Below are 19755 nucleotides of genomic sequence, written 5' to 3'. Positions count from 1 at the left end.
TTACATAAGTTGCAGGCTAGTGCCGACTTGTCCTCTCTTACGACGACCTGATTGCAGACCGGGCATACCGCCATCTTAGTTTCGTATTTGTATGTTTGACAAATATAATACGAATGACAGTAAATGAAACCTGTAGTGGGGGTCTGTGGTGGGGCGATGCTGCTGTAGTGGGGGCAGTCAACAGTCTTTAATCCCGTAGGCTACCTTTATGTTTACTGCCTTAATCCCTGGCTTCTACGTCTGTATCACAAGCTTCAACTGCTATTTCCTTGTTTTTATTAAAATAACAATTCTACTTAACTAGAAAATAGCTTTATTTACTAATGTAGACCATTCACTGTAATTAGGTAATAAATTAAAGGAGAAGGCAGAGAATGTTTAAGACAACACAATACACACAACACAGTTAGATGCTCACAGTTTGATGGCCAGAGCCAATGTAATATGGAGATCATAAATAAGCCAGGTGGGGAGAATGTTGTTGCTGACTGGCTATCAAGAGCAATCACTGTAAATGCGATAGAGGAGGACCAAGGGGAACCATCGGAAGGTATTCGGCAGTTTTTGAGGGAATAGACACCAGGAGAAGAGGAGGTCCAGGATGAGGCAGAACGGGGGAAAACGTAGCGGCTTCAAGTGATGGGAGTTCGGAACAGGCCTGTGGATTTGGAGAAAGTGAAGGATATTGAAAGCGATAGGCCCTGTCAGATTGTTTGGAAGACTAGAACTGCCGGGATGATGACAATTGAATATGATAAGTACGGCAGGAGTTCAATTGCAACCGTCTGGTCAACACCAGGAGCACAGGAGGATCAAATTTACAAGCCTTGAAGGAAGCGTCCAAGCCAGGAAAAAACCCGGATCTCATTAGATGGGGGCCGAGTGTTTGACAACTCTCTTCTGAGAGAAGAAATGAAACAGTTAGAAGTCTAATGGCACTAACACACTCGGACATCCTAAGAGCAGGGGTGGGATCGAAAGATTACATAGTACTCTCAGCGACCACCTGTGTAATATGGAAACGGAGGACGGTTCACGTTGAACAATTAAAGATTCCCACGTCGACATCGGAGAGGCCTGGAGACCCTCCCCCTCATAGCAAGACCATAATCCGATTGTATCTGTTTTAATTTTATTTTTGAAGCATTCATTTTCTTTATATATTTTATTTATAAAAACAAAAAGCTGCATTATGTGAATAAAATATTTTTTTTTAAATTAATTTTATTAAAGTATAAGTAAAAACAAAATGTTAAAAAAGAGAAGAAGCAATAAGATCTAATATCCTTGGACTGCTGTAAATTTTGAAATTTGATGATATCCAGCTTTCAATTCCAGAGTGCTGAATACCGTAGATCCTCTCAGCTTGTCCAAAATGTCTTCAAATCAGGGGATCGGATACTTCTGTTCTACGATATTCTCGGTCATCTTCCAGTAATCCAATACCATCCTATACTTACCGGTAGTTTCACCAGGCACGTACTTCTTTTTAACTGCCCACAATGGACTATTGTATGGGGATGTACTATCAATAATTATCCCCTAGTGTTTTAAACTTTGAAGCTCCTCCCGGATGTGGTGACGTAGCGCCTGCGGGTATCTCCTCTCTTTCACATATGTAACCTTATCTTCTTTTAGTATGATCTCATGGACTGTCTTCCCGGTTGCCCCGAGAATGTCTCCTTCATTAAAAAAAAATCTTCATATTCTCTCCTAAATCTCTGTCACCAGTCCTCAGCCTGATTGATTGCTCCGACCCGTGTGCCATCTGTTTTTCTTTGTCGATGACATTTGTCCATTTTACCCACTCAAGTGTTGTAGCATGAGCTCCCGCTAGAAAAACTTCCGGTAGTGGGGCAACCTCCAGGGGTGGAGGGTGTCACCTCCATGAGAGGTGGGTTCTGGACCACATTTTGATTCAAAGCTTCTAGGTTAAAAAACGTTTGTCTAATGATCCCGGTGCCATTAGCAGCCATTATTTACAAAAAAATGAAAGAAAATTGAAGATGATCAAACAACAACAAAAATTCTTCATAAAAAAAAAATTAATCCGGTATCTAAAGTTCCCGGGTTTCGGCACCACTTAGGTTTCAGTGAAATCAAAATTTTAAGAAAAGAGAAGAAGGAATAAGATCTAATACGTTTGGATTGCTGTAAAATACTGGCTTTATTGTGTTCGGTACATCTCTTTATATAGACATCGAAGTAACAGCTGACTCAGACCGTAACATATATATATGACAGTATTTTACAGCAGTTTAATCTTTTTTTTTTTTAACTTTTAGCCATTTTCTAATTTCTTTTCCTTACTTCTTCACCCCAGCTATCTCATCTATTAATAAATTCAACTCTATGGAAGAATTAGTTTAATTTTTTTTATTCTTGGAGCTTTTTGTCTACAATCTATCAACATTACGCTTGAAAAATATATCTTTATAAAATGGCATTGTTCCATTTAAAAATAAATTTATTCTTGAATAGTTTTATTTTTTCCAATGTAGTTTTAATGACGTTCTAAGAACATTTTTCCTATCAATGATAATTAATAATTTAATGATTAAACTAAAAAGAAATATACAACAATAATGGAGTTGATTAAATCATTAGTTTTATATCCAGAAATAATTTCAAAATTGAATCGTTTTAGCTTACAAACCATTAGAGCCTCCACAGTGGCCCAATAATTAATTTGGTAAAAGTGTTGCAAACAAATATTGATTTTTTTTGTATTCTATTTCGGCAGCGACCAATAGATTTTAGCATCTGGTCGGACCACGTGTGTTTCTTCTTCTTTTTTTTTGGGTCGTTCAAAAATCCTTTCTTCCGGGATTGATGAGAAATTTGAAATTCATCAAAGGTATACAATTAAGCCAGCTGCTTAGTTTAGCAATGATGTAAGATAAATGAGGTTTGAAGTATTTATAGAAATAAGTTTGAAAAATATGATTCATTCAACTGGAAAATCAAATTCCAATTTTATAAATGATTTTTCCAAGGACTATTGCAAACGATTTAAGTGCTCGGTACAATGTCAGTAATAAACAGACTTTGCAATACATAATTCACGTTGGTAATTACCTTTGTACCTCAAGAATGGGCAATCAAAGTGTTTTCTTGATATGTAAATGGAAAACTATTCCCAGTACTGTATTGCAATGGAAAATAAAATCAGGATAACCTAGAGCGGATTTCAATAACAAAAGCAATGAGATGAGACGTTGAAAATAATCGAGGTGGGAAACCATTAGGGGCAGAAGAGGTGGATGCTCTGGGACGGCTGTGTCCTTGGCGGTGGCTATATAAGGTAACTAACTCCTCCAGGACTGCACAAGTCTTCTTCAAGATGAACGCTGCACTCTGCCTTACCACTCTTCTGGCCGCTGTCTGCCTCTCTGGGGCTGTGAGTTCAATATATTTTTAATCATAATAAAATTAATGGCACCACTATCATTATTTAAGATAAATGTTACTGGATTTATTTCAAAACTCACATGGAATTTTCGCTATAGTTTTATAAATTTTCACTGAATAAAAACTTAAATTAGTTGAGAATTTTTTCGTTTAATTTTATGTGCTCATACAAGAGATTTTAGTTACGTTCAAATTATGACATGTTCAAATTAATCCATTCTATAGTTCTAAAGTTTGAATATTTTAAAATTCATAAAACATTGTCTAATAAAAACATTAATATTTTATATACACTTTTAAGTTTCATGTACCCAAACCACATGAGATTTTATAATATACTAGGAATCAAAATTAGTTTAGTTTTCTGTCGAGAAATCTTTTTAAACTGCTGTAACGTTGTGTCTTAAGTCATTTTCAGTTCCACTTAATATTATTGTTTTTTATTTATTTTCACAGAATAACAAACTCAAAATAGTGCAGAATATTACTTTATTGGTTAATTTGATATGTTCGTTTAAAGTATTTTAGTTGTCAATGTCTAAATTCTGATAATCAATGCCCCAGCTTTAAAGTTAAAGAAATATTTTCCTGTATATTTCCTAATTTTAAAACATCGTCTTATAAAACATTAATATTACATATACCCTTTTAAATTATGTATAACGTTTTTATATGACATTTTATAATATACAGTGGGTCGAAATCAGCATTTCTTTTTCAGAAAAAAATATTTTTTTAATTTAGTAGAATTTTTATGAATTTTCATGAAATAAAAAATTTAAAATAGAATTTGTTTTTTGTAGATTAATTTTATGTGCTTTTACAATATATTTTCGTTGTTGATGTCCTAACTCTGAATAATTAATTCTGCAGATCTAAAGTGCAGTAAATATTTTATACTTTGTATACTTCAAATTATTTCAAAACTTTTCTTTTTAAAATAAATAAATTTTACTTATTCTTTGAAATCAATAATGAAATTTAACTATAAAACATTTTATGATAAATTAGAGCACGAAAACACCATCGAATGTTTATGGAAAAAAATGTTTAATCTCTAGTTACATTGTTACCAATTTTCACATTTCATAGAAACCTCTAATAAATGGACTTCATATTGCTATAACCAGATCTGAAGGTAATGCTAATGGAAAATGATAAATAATCGTTAGGAAATGTAATTCTGAATAATATTTTTACGTAACAGAGAATAGAACGAACCACAAATCGTGATAAATACGTTCAACCCCCTTCTTCTCACAATATCAAAGGAATAAACACATACTGAAATAAAAGTTACTGCAAATAAACTAATTGATTTTTCATTGTAAAAATTATTTGTGCTTAGTCAGCAGAAGGTCATTTTAATTCAGAGTAGATTTTGCATAAAAGTAAAAGATGGATTTCTCAAAATATCTTATCCCGTGCACTAGAAAAAAAGGTTCATTTTGCTTTAAAAAATTGTTTATGTCTAAATGTATATATTTTTTCAAATGTACCTTCGAGAGTATTATTACTTTTTTTTCGTGGGACAAGAGGACATTTTCAAAGTGGAACTTTACTCAGCTGAATATCTATTATATTTTATGTCTATAAATATATATATATAATAATAAAATTAGCATCCTTCTTTCTTGAGTGCTTTTATTTTTGTTCAGCTGCATGGCATTTTCCTTCCTGATAACTGTCTTAGTCGAGTCTCGAATTTTCTTTAATTTTTTCATTGTTCTAAATGGGATTTTTAAGGTCTATAAAGGCAGATTTAGAGGAGCTAAAGTAAGGTTTAAAATTTCAATTTCTTGATCCAACCAGTTTTCATACTTCCATTGTGGATTCATATTGCCATTTAGAAGGGTCTTGAAGATTGAATCTATTTCCTATAAATACCACGGGATTGTTGATTAGTTGGATTAATTACTTTTCCCTTTAATAAATTCAAAGGTCACTTACTTCTTTTAATCACAAATTTCGTAACTTAAATGAAAATATATTAGTGCTTACTATGTAAAATTATGTGATTAAACTTTTTCTAATTTCTCTGAACTATAACTTTAATTTAGAATTAAAATAAAAAAATAATTTCAAATTATAAATATCAAAAATTTTAATTATCTACAGAAAAAACAATGCACATTTGTAATAATTTATGAATTTCTAATTTGAATTTTTTTCTAAAAACTTTAAGGTGCTGTTATTATTAAGTTTTAGATTATTATAATCTAAAAAAATATTTAAAATTTAAATGTTAGCCTAAATAAAAAATATTCTTCAATATCAGATTTAAATTTAATAATTACTAGAATTTAGATCCTGAGCAAGAATACTACTCTATTATCACTAGTATTTTTTATTACTTACTATTATTTATTAGTATGTATATGATTATTTATGGTTATAAAAGAGTTTTAGAGAAACTGTTTTTTTTCAACTAGTTAATAATGCCTAAGAACCTGCCTCAGACTTGAGGTAATTAGAATTTAATATTCATCCTGAACCATTCTTCAGTAAAACCAGTAGGCATTAGGCAGATAATGATGAGCTGAAGACAAGCCCAGTCCGATTAAGTAGAAGCGAGGGGCGTGGAGCAGTCTTCTTCTTGTCATTAAGCTAATTTAGATGTTAATGCTGAAGCTTTCAGCTAACCGAACAACCTATCAATTTATCTTCAGCTTTGGTTTAAAAATATTCTTTGATTTTCATTTTTGAAAGCTTATTTCCATTAAAAAGTCAGGAAATAATTTTGATCGATCTTATTTGTATATATTTATTCATTGAGATACATAACCGTGACCTAAAATAGAACTTATTGCAATAATCTCAATGTGAAAAAACTATAACAAATTTTGTTAGATGGTCTCGAAATTTTTTTCTTTTCAAGCGAAGGGGATAGATAAGAAACATATGAACTATTATATATGAGTGAAATTTAAAAATGGAAGGATACGTACCTACTCTGTGACGAATTCGCGACATATCAGATTGGAAAAAATAATTATGGTAAGTCCAAAAAAAATTAAAAGAGAAACTGCTATAATAGCTAATTGATATGGGAGGGATGAGGTAAATCTAAAAAAAGTAGCAAACATAATCTTACATGATATACCTCTTGAATAATTTACGGATTAGTGGACACAAGAAGAAACAAACCATGATTCCAATTTAGAATCACGAAATAATTTTTCGTTAACGGAATATTTTTAGTACTAAGGAAAAATTTGTTTTCCATTCGTTCAACTTATGTAATAACAACTCTACCTCGGTCCAAACAGTTTTATGTTAAATCCATGGTAAGATATTTGTTAATGGCATATTTCCATGTAGATCTTTACGTTGCTTTTATTTCCAACTTCGAAGTTTTCATAGGTTTCCTTCTTTTCGTTTTAAATAAATCCTCTTTGAGCAAATTATTTTCTGAGATATTAACGTATCTCCCTTATACTTGGATGATGGGACTAAAAACTGAATGCATACAAGAAGAATTAACTGTGAAATCATTTACCATGGTCAGTTATTGTACTAGCGTCCTTCCCTTGTACGGTCTGCTGTTTTTGGGGGCGAGTTCTTTCACAGCGTAGATATCATCGCATATTAGTGAGAAAAACGTTTTTTATTTCTAATGAAATCGAAATTTTTTTCTAAAGCAATAGTTATCCGATCAATGAATGATTCAAAATTGGAGATAAACTTGGACAATTAATCTGTATATAATTGTTTGGTTGTACAAAATTTGCAACCCAACTGCAGATAGATCAAATAGTAACATTCATACTTTTTTTTTCTACTCTTGACGTAATATCAACTACAAAGTTAGATTACTTCATTTTTTCAATTCATCCTCTAAAGTCATCAATTATTTATTTTTTAAATTTTATCTGAACCCCTTTGAATGGACAGAACTCAGGTTTAATTTAAACAGGGTGGAAATATTGACTAAAGAATATACAGATTACACTACAGTTTCTCTGAGAAAGTCTCTTGGAAGATGAAAATATAAAATACTAGATATATAACCTCATCCCACCCCACATAGAGAAAAAAAAAGAATGGGAATAACTTGTAATTTGATACAATTATAATGTACAACATTGATTAGATTATTTACAACATTTATTTACAACAACAAGTTTTGGTAGAAACAATAGAATTTAAATTTTAATATAAATTAATTTACTCTGGGTCTTCTTAAACCAGATAGGTGCCTAGATTTAGAGACAAGTTCTTTAAAATCTTTTAATCTTTTTTGTTATGAACTAGATGCTAGTTAAAATAATTAATTTAAATTAAAACACTATTCTATTTGATAATTTACTCTCAACTAGTTTATTTATATATAAACTAGTTTGAGAGTAAGGATCAAAGAAAATTGTGTTTTTAATTAAAATTAACCACTCTCAAACAAATACTTAATATATCTTATTATTAATTTATTTAACATTTGAAAAGTAACCAACACTTTTTTAAAGAATTAAACATCTATCAGAGGTATTTTCATGATTTAGCAAAATTATTTAAAGTCTCTTTACACTAGTTTCTACCAACATCAGTGTTAAACCCCTCGATTTTTGTTTAAGCAGACATACTACTCAGTTCATTCTTGATTTTTTTAGTTTATCGACCACATGAGTTAATGGGCCTTATAGATCACTGGCCCAGTGTGTCCAAGAAGGAAAGATAGCATTGAATTTACTAGAAAATTTGTAATGGTTCCTTATACTATTTGTCAAGGGTGTAGTCATTATGGTTTCATTTTGTTATAGATAATGCAGTTATCATAAAAGATTTTGTCAAAACTTGCCACGGAAAACAGACCAATAAATAATATATCATTGTTAAATACAAAGTAATCCATTGATAAATTAGATAAGTCTTGTTTATAATGGTTTCCTGTTCGTACATTTAGTTCTTGCACATTTATAATATCCATTAAATAATAATTGATATATCTAATATGAATTTTAATAGTTAAATAATCTAATGTGAAAATATAATTCATACATTTATAATATCTATTTCATCTTTTATGTAATTTTGTTCCAAGTTAAAAAATATAAATATACATAAGCAGTTTCTGAGTCATGGTTTTTAAATCTAATTATTTCTCTTTTTTAATGTCTAATGTGACGTACAAAGTTATGTAGTTATTATGAAGGCATAATACCATTGTTAGTAATTACTCTATTTTGAGGTTCATAAGACGAAAAGAATATTAAAAAAAAAAATGATTTGTAAAACATAACTATGAATCTGCAAAACTACAAGTCCACTATTCACAGAGCCCCAATTAAAAAAATTTCAGCTTGAAGAACCCCATATCATTTATTTATTTTGTGTTTATACTGCCCTTACCAGCTGAGAAGAATTGAAATCTTTTTATTTAAACTTCAGTAGTTAAAAAAGTTTTGTGAGTAAAAAAATATATATGTATATTATGTAATTAATAGTCATAATTATCTCATAAATTACTCTATATTTACCTGGTATTCATTACAATAACTGTATGTTTTCTTTATTCACTGTCAATAAAAGGAAAAAATTGTTTTCAGGCAACTCCAGAATACAAAGCTAAAGTTATTACTTCAGTGACTGCTTGCGCTAAAGAATACAATGTTGAACTAAGTAAGTTTTATTATTAAATATTTTATCGTCTTTAAAAGTTCTAGATTGTAGTGATCATCAGCATTTCAATAACTATTTCCTGAAACAAACGTTCATTAATGGACATAATTGTCTGCAATTATAATATTAATTTTTTTGTTTAACTGACTTTCTCTCATTACCTATTTTATTATTATTTATTAAAGAAAAATTGTTAACTAAATATTCCTCTGGTACTGGTATTGGGTGGGGGGGGGGGACAAGTCTGGCAAGTGGGCCTAATGGTCCTTTTTGTCACCTGGGTGGCTACCTGGGTTGCCGCCCCGTGCTAACCAAGGAGTGTCAAGATTCATTCTTTGGTACCACCGAAAAATTAATGTTAACTGTCCCAGGTGGGAATCAAATCAACAACGTTTCGAACCAATACAGCCGTCACATCCCTTATACTTCTCTTATAAAGTATAATTTATTTATTTTATTATAAAATATTATAAATACTCCTCTTACAAAACTTTTTGTTTATTTTTTCAGAGGATATTATTGAAATCATGAAGCAAAGCAAGCTCCCAGAAACCAAAGAACAGAAGGTAAACGTTTATTAATAAATATATAAAGAAATATATCCATATTGTTTAATACTTATATTTATAAAGTCTTCAATAGGAAAAACAAATCAAAATTAGTATCTCAATTGATTGATAATTTAAATTATTGATTCTGGAGTAAGTATCCCTAATATTCACTTAATTGTTGACAGAGGAAACTAACACTACAAAAAGTTAGCTTTTTGACCAAGAAAAAGAAATGACTCTGCATTTTTTATCTGTGTACCATCTTCTTACAAAATTCTTATCAACTACTTCTGAAATTCACAAGTATTATTCTTTTTAATATGTTGATTTCTTTTTATTTTATAAACCTTGCTGTAATATTTTTTAAATTCAAAAACATTAATTTATCAAATAAATTTATTACAATAAATAAATAAAGATTTTTTTCTTCTTATGTAAGATTAATATTCTTTGCCAAATCTGCTTCAGTCCTAAGTGTGCTGAATTGTTTTTTCAGCATGTTCCCAAATCACAGTATTTCAATCTCTTCACAACAAATTTGACTTTTTAAATAATTGAAATAATGTAATTAAAGTACTATAATTTTTTTAATGTTTCAGTGTGTTGTCGGGTGCTTCTTTGAGAAAATGGACTATGTAAGTACTATATATATGATTGTTTTTAATTTTATAAATTATTTCAGTCTGCTTTAAATGCTAGTATTTCAGCTTTTAACTAAAATCATGAAAGTAAGAGTCATTAAAAAAATAATAATGGCATTAATAAATTAGTTATCAATGAACAGTTTGGTTCATATTAATGTTTAAGTCACTGGGTGAAATATATAAAATAAAGTCTTTTCTTTAAATAATAAAGTCTTTAAACTTGAATGCTTATCTTACAGGTGACTGATCACAAAGTTGATTGGGAAAAGGTTAAGGCTCTTAACCCACAGAAATATGATACCCCTGAATTGGTAGAAAAAATTAATCAAGTTACTGACACTTGCTCTAAAGGTAAAAGAAAAAATCTTCTTCTCTTGGATGGATTTTAACTTCAAAAGAAGTCTAAGAATTATTTCTTGTCTTCTATTAAAAGATACAAATTATTCTTATTTGCCAATTATAAAATGTTGTCAAATAGAACTTACATAAGTTTTATGATTTTGTATAATCATTGTCTATTTTGTCTTACTCACTCTGCTATAATTAAACTAAAAAACTATATCAAATGTTATATAATGAAAAATATATATAAATAATATATTAATGATTTGCAAAGCAATTTCTAAAATTTAATCTGTTTCAGTTGTGACTGAAAAATCAACTGATATTTGTGAACTTGGCGTCCCAGCTGTAAAATGTTTGAAGGAAGAATCAGAGAAGGTAATTCAAGAAAAAATATAACTCTATAAGTTTTAAGACTTTTTGGGTTTATTAACAAGTATATGAATATACAATATAAACACTGAAAAAACCTATCGAACAATTTAATTGTTAAAACAATTTTCTAAACCTAAACCTAAAAGAACAAATTTGTTCTTTTAAGTTTAGGCTTAGGTTCTTTCTTTGATATCAGCAAATAAAATAATCATTCTTTTACTAGTAATTTAATACCCATAATTGAAAATATCAAATATATGTCTGAATGAGAAACCATACATAACAATTTGACATATCATCTTATATACTAAAATTATATAATTACCTATTATTTGGTTTCATTTTTGATATCTTATTTAAAAAAAAAAAAACTTCCATTACTTCATATTGATTGTACTCTACCTCTATAGTAAACAGTAAATATTTGTTATTAATTTTATAGGTCCAATTGCCAAAACCTGAAGTGAAGTTTGATTCTGCCTAATTCCATGATGAACTTCTGAGTATTAACTAAAGGAGACAGTAAAACACCCTGGAAACCACAACGTAATAATCTACAAAAGCGAAATTAACATATAACAATATTGCCTTTTAGAAATAGTATGTTTTTGTGTGTGTTATTCTGTATATTTTCAGTTAATAATTGTAAGACATTAATAAGAATACAATAAATACATATTTCCATATAATCTTGTTGTTTATATTATTTTTTTTATTCCCCAAAATGAACTAAAAGAGAGTTCAAACTTATAATGGCATTTCTGTATAATTATTTAGTCAGTGTTGGCCAAAAGTTCATGCTTCATAATTACTACATTTGATTGTTATAACTGTCATATTGTGCCTTTGCTCCTATGTATATTATTATAGCATGGGTATAGGTGATAGATTTTCAAGATATTTTTCTGATATTGTATGGATACAATGGGTACTATATTCAAGATTCTTTAACAGTCATAATAACCTTATGGAGTGATCACCCAGTCATATAATATATATAATCATCATTATATAACAATCATTTGTGATTATTATAGATTAGTGCTTAAATAATGGCCTACTACTTGATCATTAATATTATTATTGACAAATTACCAAATTATTATATACATGAATTTAGAGAGAACAAATCCTTCCAATCAAAACAATTTTTTGTGAAATAACTAACTTTAACAGATAAATGAATTTAACATGATACATAAATTTAACTTAATGTTGTGCGGTAACAATTGGAAAACATAATAAAAAACCTACACATTAATATATGTAAAATAAATAAATGAACAATATTTATTTAACAGTACATAATTAAATGGTTCCATTTTAAAATTACTGTCAAGAGAAATTGTATTCAAATAATGATTTTTCAGAAGCATTTGTTTTTCCTAAATATGTTTCAGTTTGAATAACGAAAAATTGTTGAATTGTGGAAGCTTTATGTTTTGGAGGATGACAATTATATAGCGATTTTGCTAATATCTAGTGATCACAACTCTAGCTGCTGCTTGACTGTTACAAGTCAAGTAGCCATGCTGTAAACCACTAGGCAAACGTCCTATATTGATATAAGTACCATTTCTTGTTCTTGTTCTACTTTAATTTTACAAACGTAATAACCATGTATTATATGTGTTGAAATATTCATAAATGTATCATTTGAATCAATAAAGATTGCAATAGAATCTTCTGACATATTAAAAGTTAACATATTACATGTAGCATATATCTATGGTGTTTTTAAATCCAAAAGTATGACTAGTACAGATTGGATAAGCCAAAGTGTGAAAATTGTCATCACAAGTTCATCTCCCTAAGAGGAAGTGAGCAAAAGTACACATTAGTGGATTAGTGAATTGTATTTTAGTCGGGTCACTGTTTTTTGGTTGGGTCATAATGGTTCATTAATTACTCTGCCTTCTAAGATCTCTTCTTTCCACTCACACAGTAATTTTTTCAGAACTTAAAGTAAATACCTGTAGAATTATCAACCCCTTCACGACCATAATCGCGAATACCTTAAGCAGTGGAGTTTCCATCCTGCAAGGACTTTCAGCGAATACCTATAGGACTTGCCAAAACTTTAACAACTGTAAGTAAAACTTTACGGATAGGAGTTTTCATCCATTATCTGGGCTTAGAAATAATTTTTTTAAACTATTAATAGTATGAATAAAAATCTAGCCTTAATCTGTATCCAAAATACAAGAACTACTATTAATAATTTCAACTTGGCATTGTCGATTTTGATGAACAATGAACAATAAGTTTGTGAATGAGTAGATTGTAAAACCCAGTTTTATTACATAGATGTGGTTTACTGGTCAATTGTATTGTTTAGGTAATAATTATTATTTAAATGGTACTTTATGTTTTATATTTTCACTTTAATAACATAATGGGTGCTATTAATGTAATGGGATCTTTAGATTTTTGAATTTGTTTCGAAATTAACTGTCTGTTTTATGTTTGTTTTTTAGTTATATGGATTGCTTCTATTATAGTTATTTTTTAAAGCCACTCTAATATTATTTGTGGGTTTGTAAAGTTAAAATCATGTTAAAATTAAACTGTGTTGGAAAAAAGCTATATTTAGTATCCTGGTTTTAAATTTTTTAAGAGGTATCTTCATTTTTGGAAGATAAATTTATTTATTTTATTTTATTTTTCTTAGTTTTTAGCTTAATATTAAGCACCTGTTTTACTCATGCAGTTCTGTACCATGTTGCATTACTTTCAATCACTTTAAGTTAAATAATATTGTTTCTAGATAAATAAAATACATAAATATATTACATGGGTCAATCTTCTAAGATTGACCCATGTAAGCTTCTGAAAAACCATTAACAAATAAATTGGTTCTTTGAATAAATATTTTCTTAATTGTTCTTTTGTTAGAACCAGCAAGCAATGTTATTAAATTAAAGTCTATGTAAAAACTGAAACAATAAAAAATTCTTTATATCTAATTTTCGATTAATTATCTTCAATAATTACCATTTTTTATAAACATACAACTTCAAATGATCTACTTACTCTCCACTAGGTTTATTTCATTTTCAAACGTTTTAGCCCTTAAACCATTATCAAGAAGACAACCTTAAAATTGTTTTCATATTATTCCTTCACACATAACACTAATACTTCTTAACCTCCTCATTATTGATTTTTCTTATTCATTTAAAACGTTTTTGATTACAGGTTGATTGCCCATGTTAAAACAATATCACAACAGCTTCCTATTAAAATTCCATAAAATGACTATCTATTTACAAAATATATAACTTCAATGCATTAACACCTTTTTAATTTTTTTTCTCAACAAATCACACTATCACAATTAACAACAAAATCTTCCAATCTATTGACGAAGTAAGTAAGCTAAAAATTATTAAAAACGACTTCAAACCTAGTGGTACCTCCAACCGTAAATGCTGAAGAAAGGAGATCGTACACACGAGGCTTACTCACTCCTATCTTATCTCAAAACAAACACCTCTGAAATGTCAATATTGTAACAATTTAACAATTAGCCATATATTCCAGAAATGGGCATGTTTCACGTCACTCAGTAGCTTGGGATTGAAACCGGATATTTCAAAGACTCTTAGAATCGATGATAAAATAATAAAATTAGTTTTTCAGTTATTAAAATCCAAAGATTTACTAGCACAAATATAACATCGAGAAGAAGAAAAAACAAATGTAAGCAAAATTAAATAAGAAATAAATGGCGTTGATGGCCAGTGATGTTTTACGCTTTAAAAAACAAACAAGCAATCGACAAAGAAGACAGATTTTAGTTTAACGTAGAATCCAACAATTGAATAAAAATAAATGGATAAACAAAAAAATAATCTTTATAATTTTCCTATTTTATTTATTTTTTTTATTAGTAAGATACGTCCTGCGATACTGGAGGGCATCGACACCATGATTCGCAGGAGTTATTATAGGACTTCCTGTGAACACCTCGGCGATGTTGTACGCTCGGAGGACTTATAAAGGTTTAGGCTTAATCCACTGCCAATGGGAAGCTCCTTTACATTGCCCCACTGCTCAGCGACTGTCCAATGTACCCGATGCTCTGTTCCAGTCCAAGTCCGATTATTCAGCCGAAATTGCTGAATGTACAGAGAGATTGGGTGATGATCAGGGACATCGGAGAGTGAGGGCTCTACGGCAGTCACTATGTGAGAATGCGTTTGAGAAATGGGCCAATTGTAGGTGGTAGGGCATTGGAGTACGCCACTTCAAGGGTTGACGAGTTCTACTGCGTCGATTCGGAGGGATCCACGCGATATGCTGATTATTGTACCTTTTCCCAAGACTGGTATGTCAGTATTCATTCTGAATCCCACAGTGAAATATAAAAGTAATGAACTTGACTAGGCAAATAATGTAGATATAGAAAAGAGGGAAATTTATAATAAATGTATCCCTTTCCTTAACGAAAAATTCCGTGAGAGCTTCGGGAAAAGAGACTTCAACGTGAGAGGTTCCTGGTTCAAAGCTCGTGGAAGTATTCCAAGCACAACAAGGAGCTTCATGGAGGAACTCTGTGTTGATGTCAAGGACGTAGCAAAAATGGTAGAAGGGTTAATTCTGGACTCCCCGGGAATCATCCCCATCACATGCATGGTAGCTGAGAATGATTGATGCATACATATATTGCACATTATGTATCTACATTACTTTATATATCTATGCAATTTTACATTTATTATTTTTTTTAACTTTTAAATTAACATATTTAATTATTCTATTTTTATTTTTATATGCATGTTTTTTATATTAATATATTGTAAATAGAGACAACGGTATTATGTATGGTATATATATATTTTCTACAATATTTGAAATGGTTATCTATTCTTTTATACTTTAACTTAAATTTCTTTTTATGAATGATGGGGGAAAAGAGGAAATTTTAAGGAATTGAAACATTAGAAAAATTAAACATACTTAAAGAACGATAAAAAGCTGGAAAAAATGTGTAAGGGAAGAAAAAATAAAAAAATAAATCATGTATAATTCTTGTACACATAGCAGAGTATTTTATAATGTAACAATTTAAAAAAAAAATGTGCTGTGACTATTTTTATTAACAGGATTATAAAAAAAAATTTGCTTCACTAGTTATAACAATGAACAATGAAATCGAGCAACAAAACATTATTTTAATAAATTATTTTTCTCCCCTCTTGTTATTTTTAAAAACATCATAATTTAAATAATTCACATAAAAATAACTAAGTATAATAAATCACAGGATACGTAATAATAATTTTAAGTCCATTCATAAAAAAAATATTTAGTTTGATTAATTTATTACAATATGAAGAGGACTAATAAATAAGTGGCTATAACATAAAAGAAAATTATTAAGTATCCTATGGACATAGTTAAAGGAAGATTTTTTATTTACTATATCATCATTTTATCATAGATTATCATAATCATAGATATTCATAGATTATCAATTTACATGTTTTGTTTTTTTTGTAGAAGATAAATGTAAACTTAGGTCATTTAGGAATTTTTAGAGACTGGTTGTTAGATTGTGATAGTATTTTTTTTTAACTTAAAATTTAATAAGATTTTTTATTTAAGCTTACTCTGTATGGAATTTATAGTAAGAGAAATTATTGCGGTTTTGAATAATTTCGAATCTTCTTTCCATCGGAAATAAACGATTTAGGGAGCCCTGAATACAAATAAGCGCCCCCCAAGATGGTTTGAATGTATCTTAACACTCTAGCACATAAATTAAATGTCGTCCAAAACTGAAATTACATATTTTTCTTATCCTTTGGAAACATTCCATTATAATTCTCTTTCCAAAACCAGGAAAACCTCCTAATAATCCTGCTTCCTATAGACCAATCAGCCTACTTCCAATCCTATCAAAACGTTTTGAAAAACTCCTCCTTAAACGTATCCTATCCATCGTTGAATTACAGAGTTTTCCCGCACATCAATTTGGATTCCACCCTAGACACTCCACAGTTTAACAAGGCTTCAGAGTCGTTGACTATATCTTTTCAGCTCTTGAAAAGAAACAATACTGCTCGGGTGCCTTTCTGGACATAGCGCAAGCTTTTGACCGGGTATGGCATTCCGGATTGCTTTTCAAGCTCAAATCCATATTACCCCAAACCTAATACCTTACCCTCCGCTCCTACCACTCAGATCATTCCTTTCGAGTTCGTAGTGATTCTGAGTACTCAAATATTTACCCCATCGAGGCAGGAGTTCCCCAAGGCAGTGTCCTGGGTCCTGTCCTCTACATCCTCTTCACTGCTGACATTCCCATCACACATTCCTGGCAACATTTGCTGATGATACAGCTATCCTATCCTCCCATCCTGATCCTGTAACAGCCTCATCCAATCTCCAAACACACCTCATCCGGATTGAGCAATGGTGCAACCAATGGCGGATAAAAGTCAATGAATCGAAATGCACCCATGTGACTTTCACTCTCCGCCGAAGCTTCTGTCCACCTGTTACTCTTAATAATATACCTCTTCCCAGATCCGACACAGTGCGATACCTCGGATTTATTTTGTACAAAAGACTCACCTGGAACCAACATATTAGACTCAAAAGACAAGAACTCAACTATACCGACTGCTCAGCCGGACCTCTCATCTTTCAGTCGAAAACAAACTACTAATTTATAAGACTATACTCCGACCTATCTGGACCTACGGACTTGAACTTTGGGGAACAGCTAAACCGTCGAACATCAAACGTATCCAATCCTTTCAATCTAAAATCCTTAGAACCATAGTTAATGCACCCTACTACGTTTCCAACAGAACACTGCACCATGACCTACATATTCCTTTTGCCCTTGATCTCATACCTTCCAATTTCTCAAAATTCCATATAAACCTTTCCAACCATCCTAATCCTTTGGTTCAAACCTTATCTAGTTCCATCCATCCCTACAGCCCACCTAGAAGTTTGAAACGGCAGTGGCCAAGATACTTATTAAAATAAAAATGGACAATTGGAGTTCTAGCAATGGTCAGATTCTCACCTCAAGTTGAGTGTTTGCTGCGGCTTTAGCGCACTTGCTCAGCCTCCACTGATGCGGCGAGAGGGATGCAATGGGATCTTTTGAGCTCTGCTCTACCCCTCACACGTGGGGGATAGAGTGGGGTCAGGGATCCACAGGTCGATTGTGTAAATATTGAATATATTATTTTATCATTATGTTATTTTATTTATTTATTTTTCATACAGATAGTTTGATTATGTTCATCTTGTTTATTCTTTTATTTGTATATATTTTAAGAGTTTTTTAAAAATTTATTTTAGTTTATTTATTTTTTATTTTAGTATGTATGAGATCATTCATCACTATTACCTATTGCCCACAACTGTATGGCAGATTGTAATATCTATCAATAAATAAATCAATCATATTTTTGCAAGTATATGCCAGGAATGTTACAGCCACTTTTTTGTTAAAATAAGACTTGCCTTAATGTATCACATTAAATAACCAATATTTTCATTTTCTCATAAGCGATGCTTAAGATTTTTATTATATTAGCTGTATCAATTTGCAATCAATTGGTCTCGTTCTTATTGAAATAGTCTTGTTCTTATTAAGCAGGACTTAAATGTCAAATTTTCAATTACTTTTAATTTTATTAATTTGAAAAAATTACCCAACTATCCTTGTTTGTTGTAATAAATAATAGATAAATATAGAAGATTAAAGAATTGTATAAATAACTAAAAGGAGAAATGAATGTTTTCTTGTTTCCATGGTTGTTATGACAATATTCATATTTTTCTTTCTGATGCTTTTTTTATGAAAAATAGAGTAACAAAACGTATCGTCATCCAGAATATTGAAGACATAGCTGTTTGAAACGTTTAAACATTATTTTATTAGAACATTAGAAGTTTCATTTCTAAGTAAAGTGATAAGTTAAAGTTGTGTAATTCGTGCACTAGAGTTTTTAAACATAGGTTGTATAATCATGAAAATATTCGGTGGTTTTTAAATGGAAAACTGCAGATGTAAGTTTCATGTTTCTGTTACATACCATTAAGCAGCACCTTGAAATAATTATACTTTTATATAACTATTACCCATCATTATCATCTGAAACAAAACCACAGCATAACCGCTCTGACACTTTATCTGGGTAATGGAATAATTACAGAGGCTATCTATCATCTTTCACAACTACCGCTGGGAAATTCCTGGCACATTGAAGGCTTCCTGAAAGCAGGAACAAGTTGTAGGTTTCAGCTCATATCTGGTATAAAAAACTACCAGTCAACCAGAGTTCGGCGAAAATTATTCGATTGATGAGATTAATACAGTTTATTCGGAGTTTGTTACACGAATAATCTATTATTCTTACTAAATATTTTTGTATACATAAATAATTTACTGCATAATTTCAAATAATGAAGAAGATGGTCAGGATTGGGGTAAAAAAAAACAACAAAAATACTTAACAAATATTGATTTTCCGACGTTTCACCACACTTTGTAGAGCTTCATCAGGGCAGAACATATTAGGATCCCTTTGCATGCTTTAGGAGACGCAGAAAATGAAAATTAGATCGGTTTTAAGATCGCGTATCGATTTATTTTAATTTTTAAGATTTTAGGTTCCTTTTGTTCTTCTTTTAAGAGAGCAGAAAATGAAAATTCTTTAGTTTTATAATATATTAGAAATCTAATTTTTTCTGTATCTCAGAAAACATACATACTAATGAGGAGAAGATGGTTGGGGGTGCGGTCAATGAAACACAAATAAGTATGATTAACTTATTTTAATGTG

At 30.3% G+C, this 19755-nt stretch overlaps 1 protein-coding gene across 1 annotated transcript; it reads left to right on the top strand.

The window, feature by feature from the left end:
* Positions 1-3257: 3257 nt before the first annotated feature.
* On the top strand, positions 3258-11628 carry LOC106684525 (uncharacterized). The gene is made up of 7 exons (XM_014426655.3): positions 3258-3400; positions 8955-9027; positions 9538-9593; positions 10178-10213; positions 10462-10573; positions 10866-10942; positions 11382-11628. Exons 1-7 carry the CDS (start codon positions 3344-3346, stop codon positions 11421-11423), a joined length of 453 nt encoding a protein of 150 aa, XP_014282141.1. The 5' UTR covers positions 3258-3343; the 3' UTR covers positions 11424-11628.
* The last annotated feature ends 8127 nt before the right edge of the window (positions 11629-19755 follow it).

The sequence above is a fragment of the Halyomorpha halys genome, unplaced genomic scaffold, assembly GCF_000696795.3.
Source record: "Halyomorpha halys isolate HHAL.00 unplaced genomic scaffold, Hhal_1.1 Scaffold29.1, whole genome shotgun sequence".
NCBI classification, from domain to species: domain Eukaryota; kingdom Metazoa; phylum Arthropoda; class Insecta; order Hemiptera; family Pentatomidae; genus Halyomorpha; species Halyomorpha halys.
This window is presented reverse-complemented; position numbering and strand designations above follow the sequence as displayed.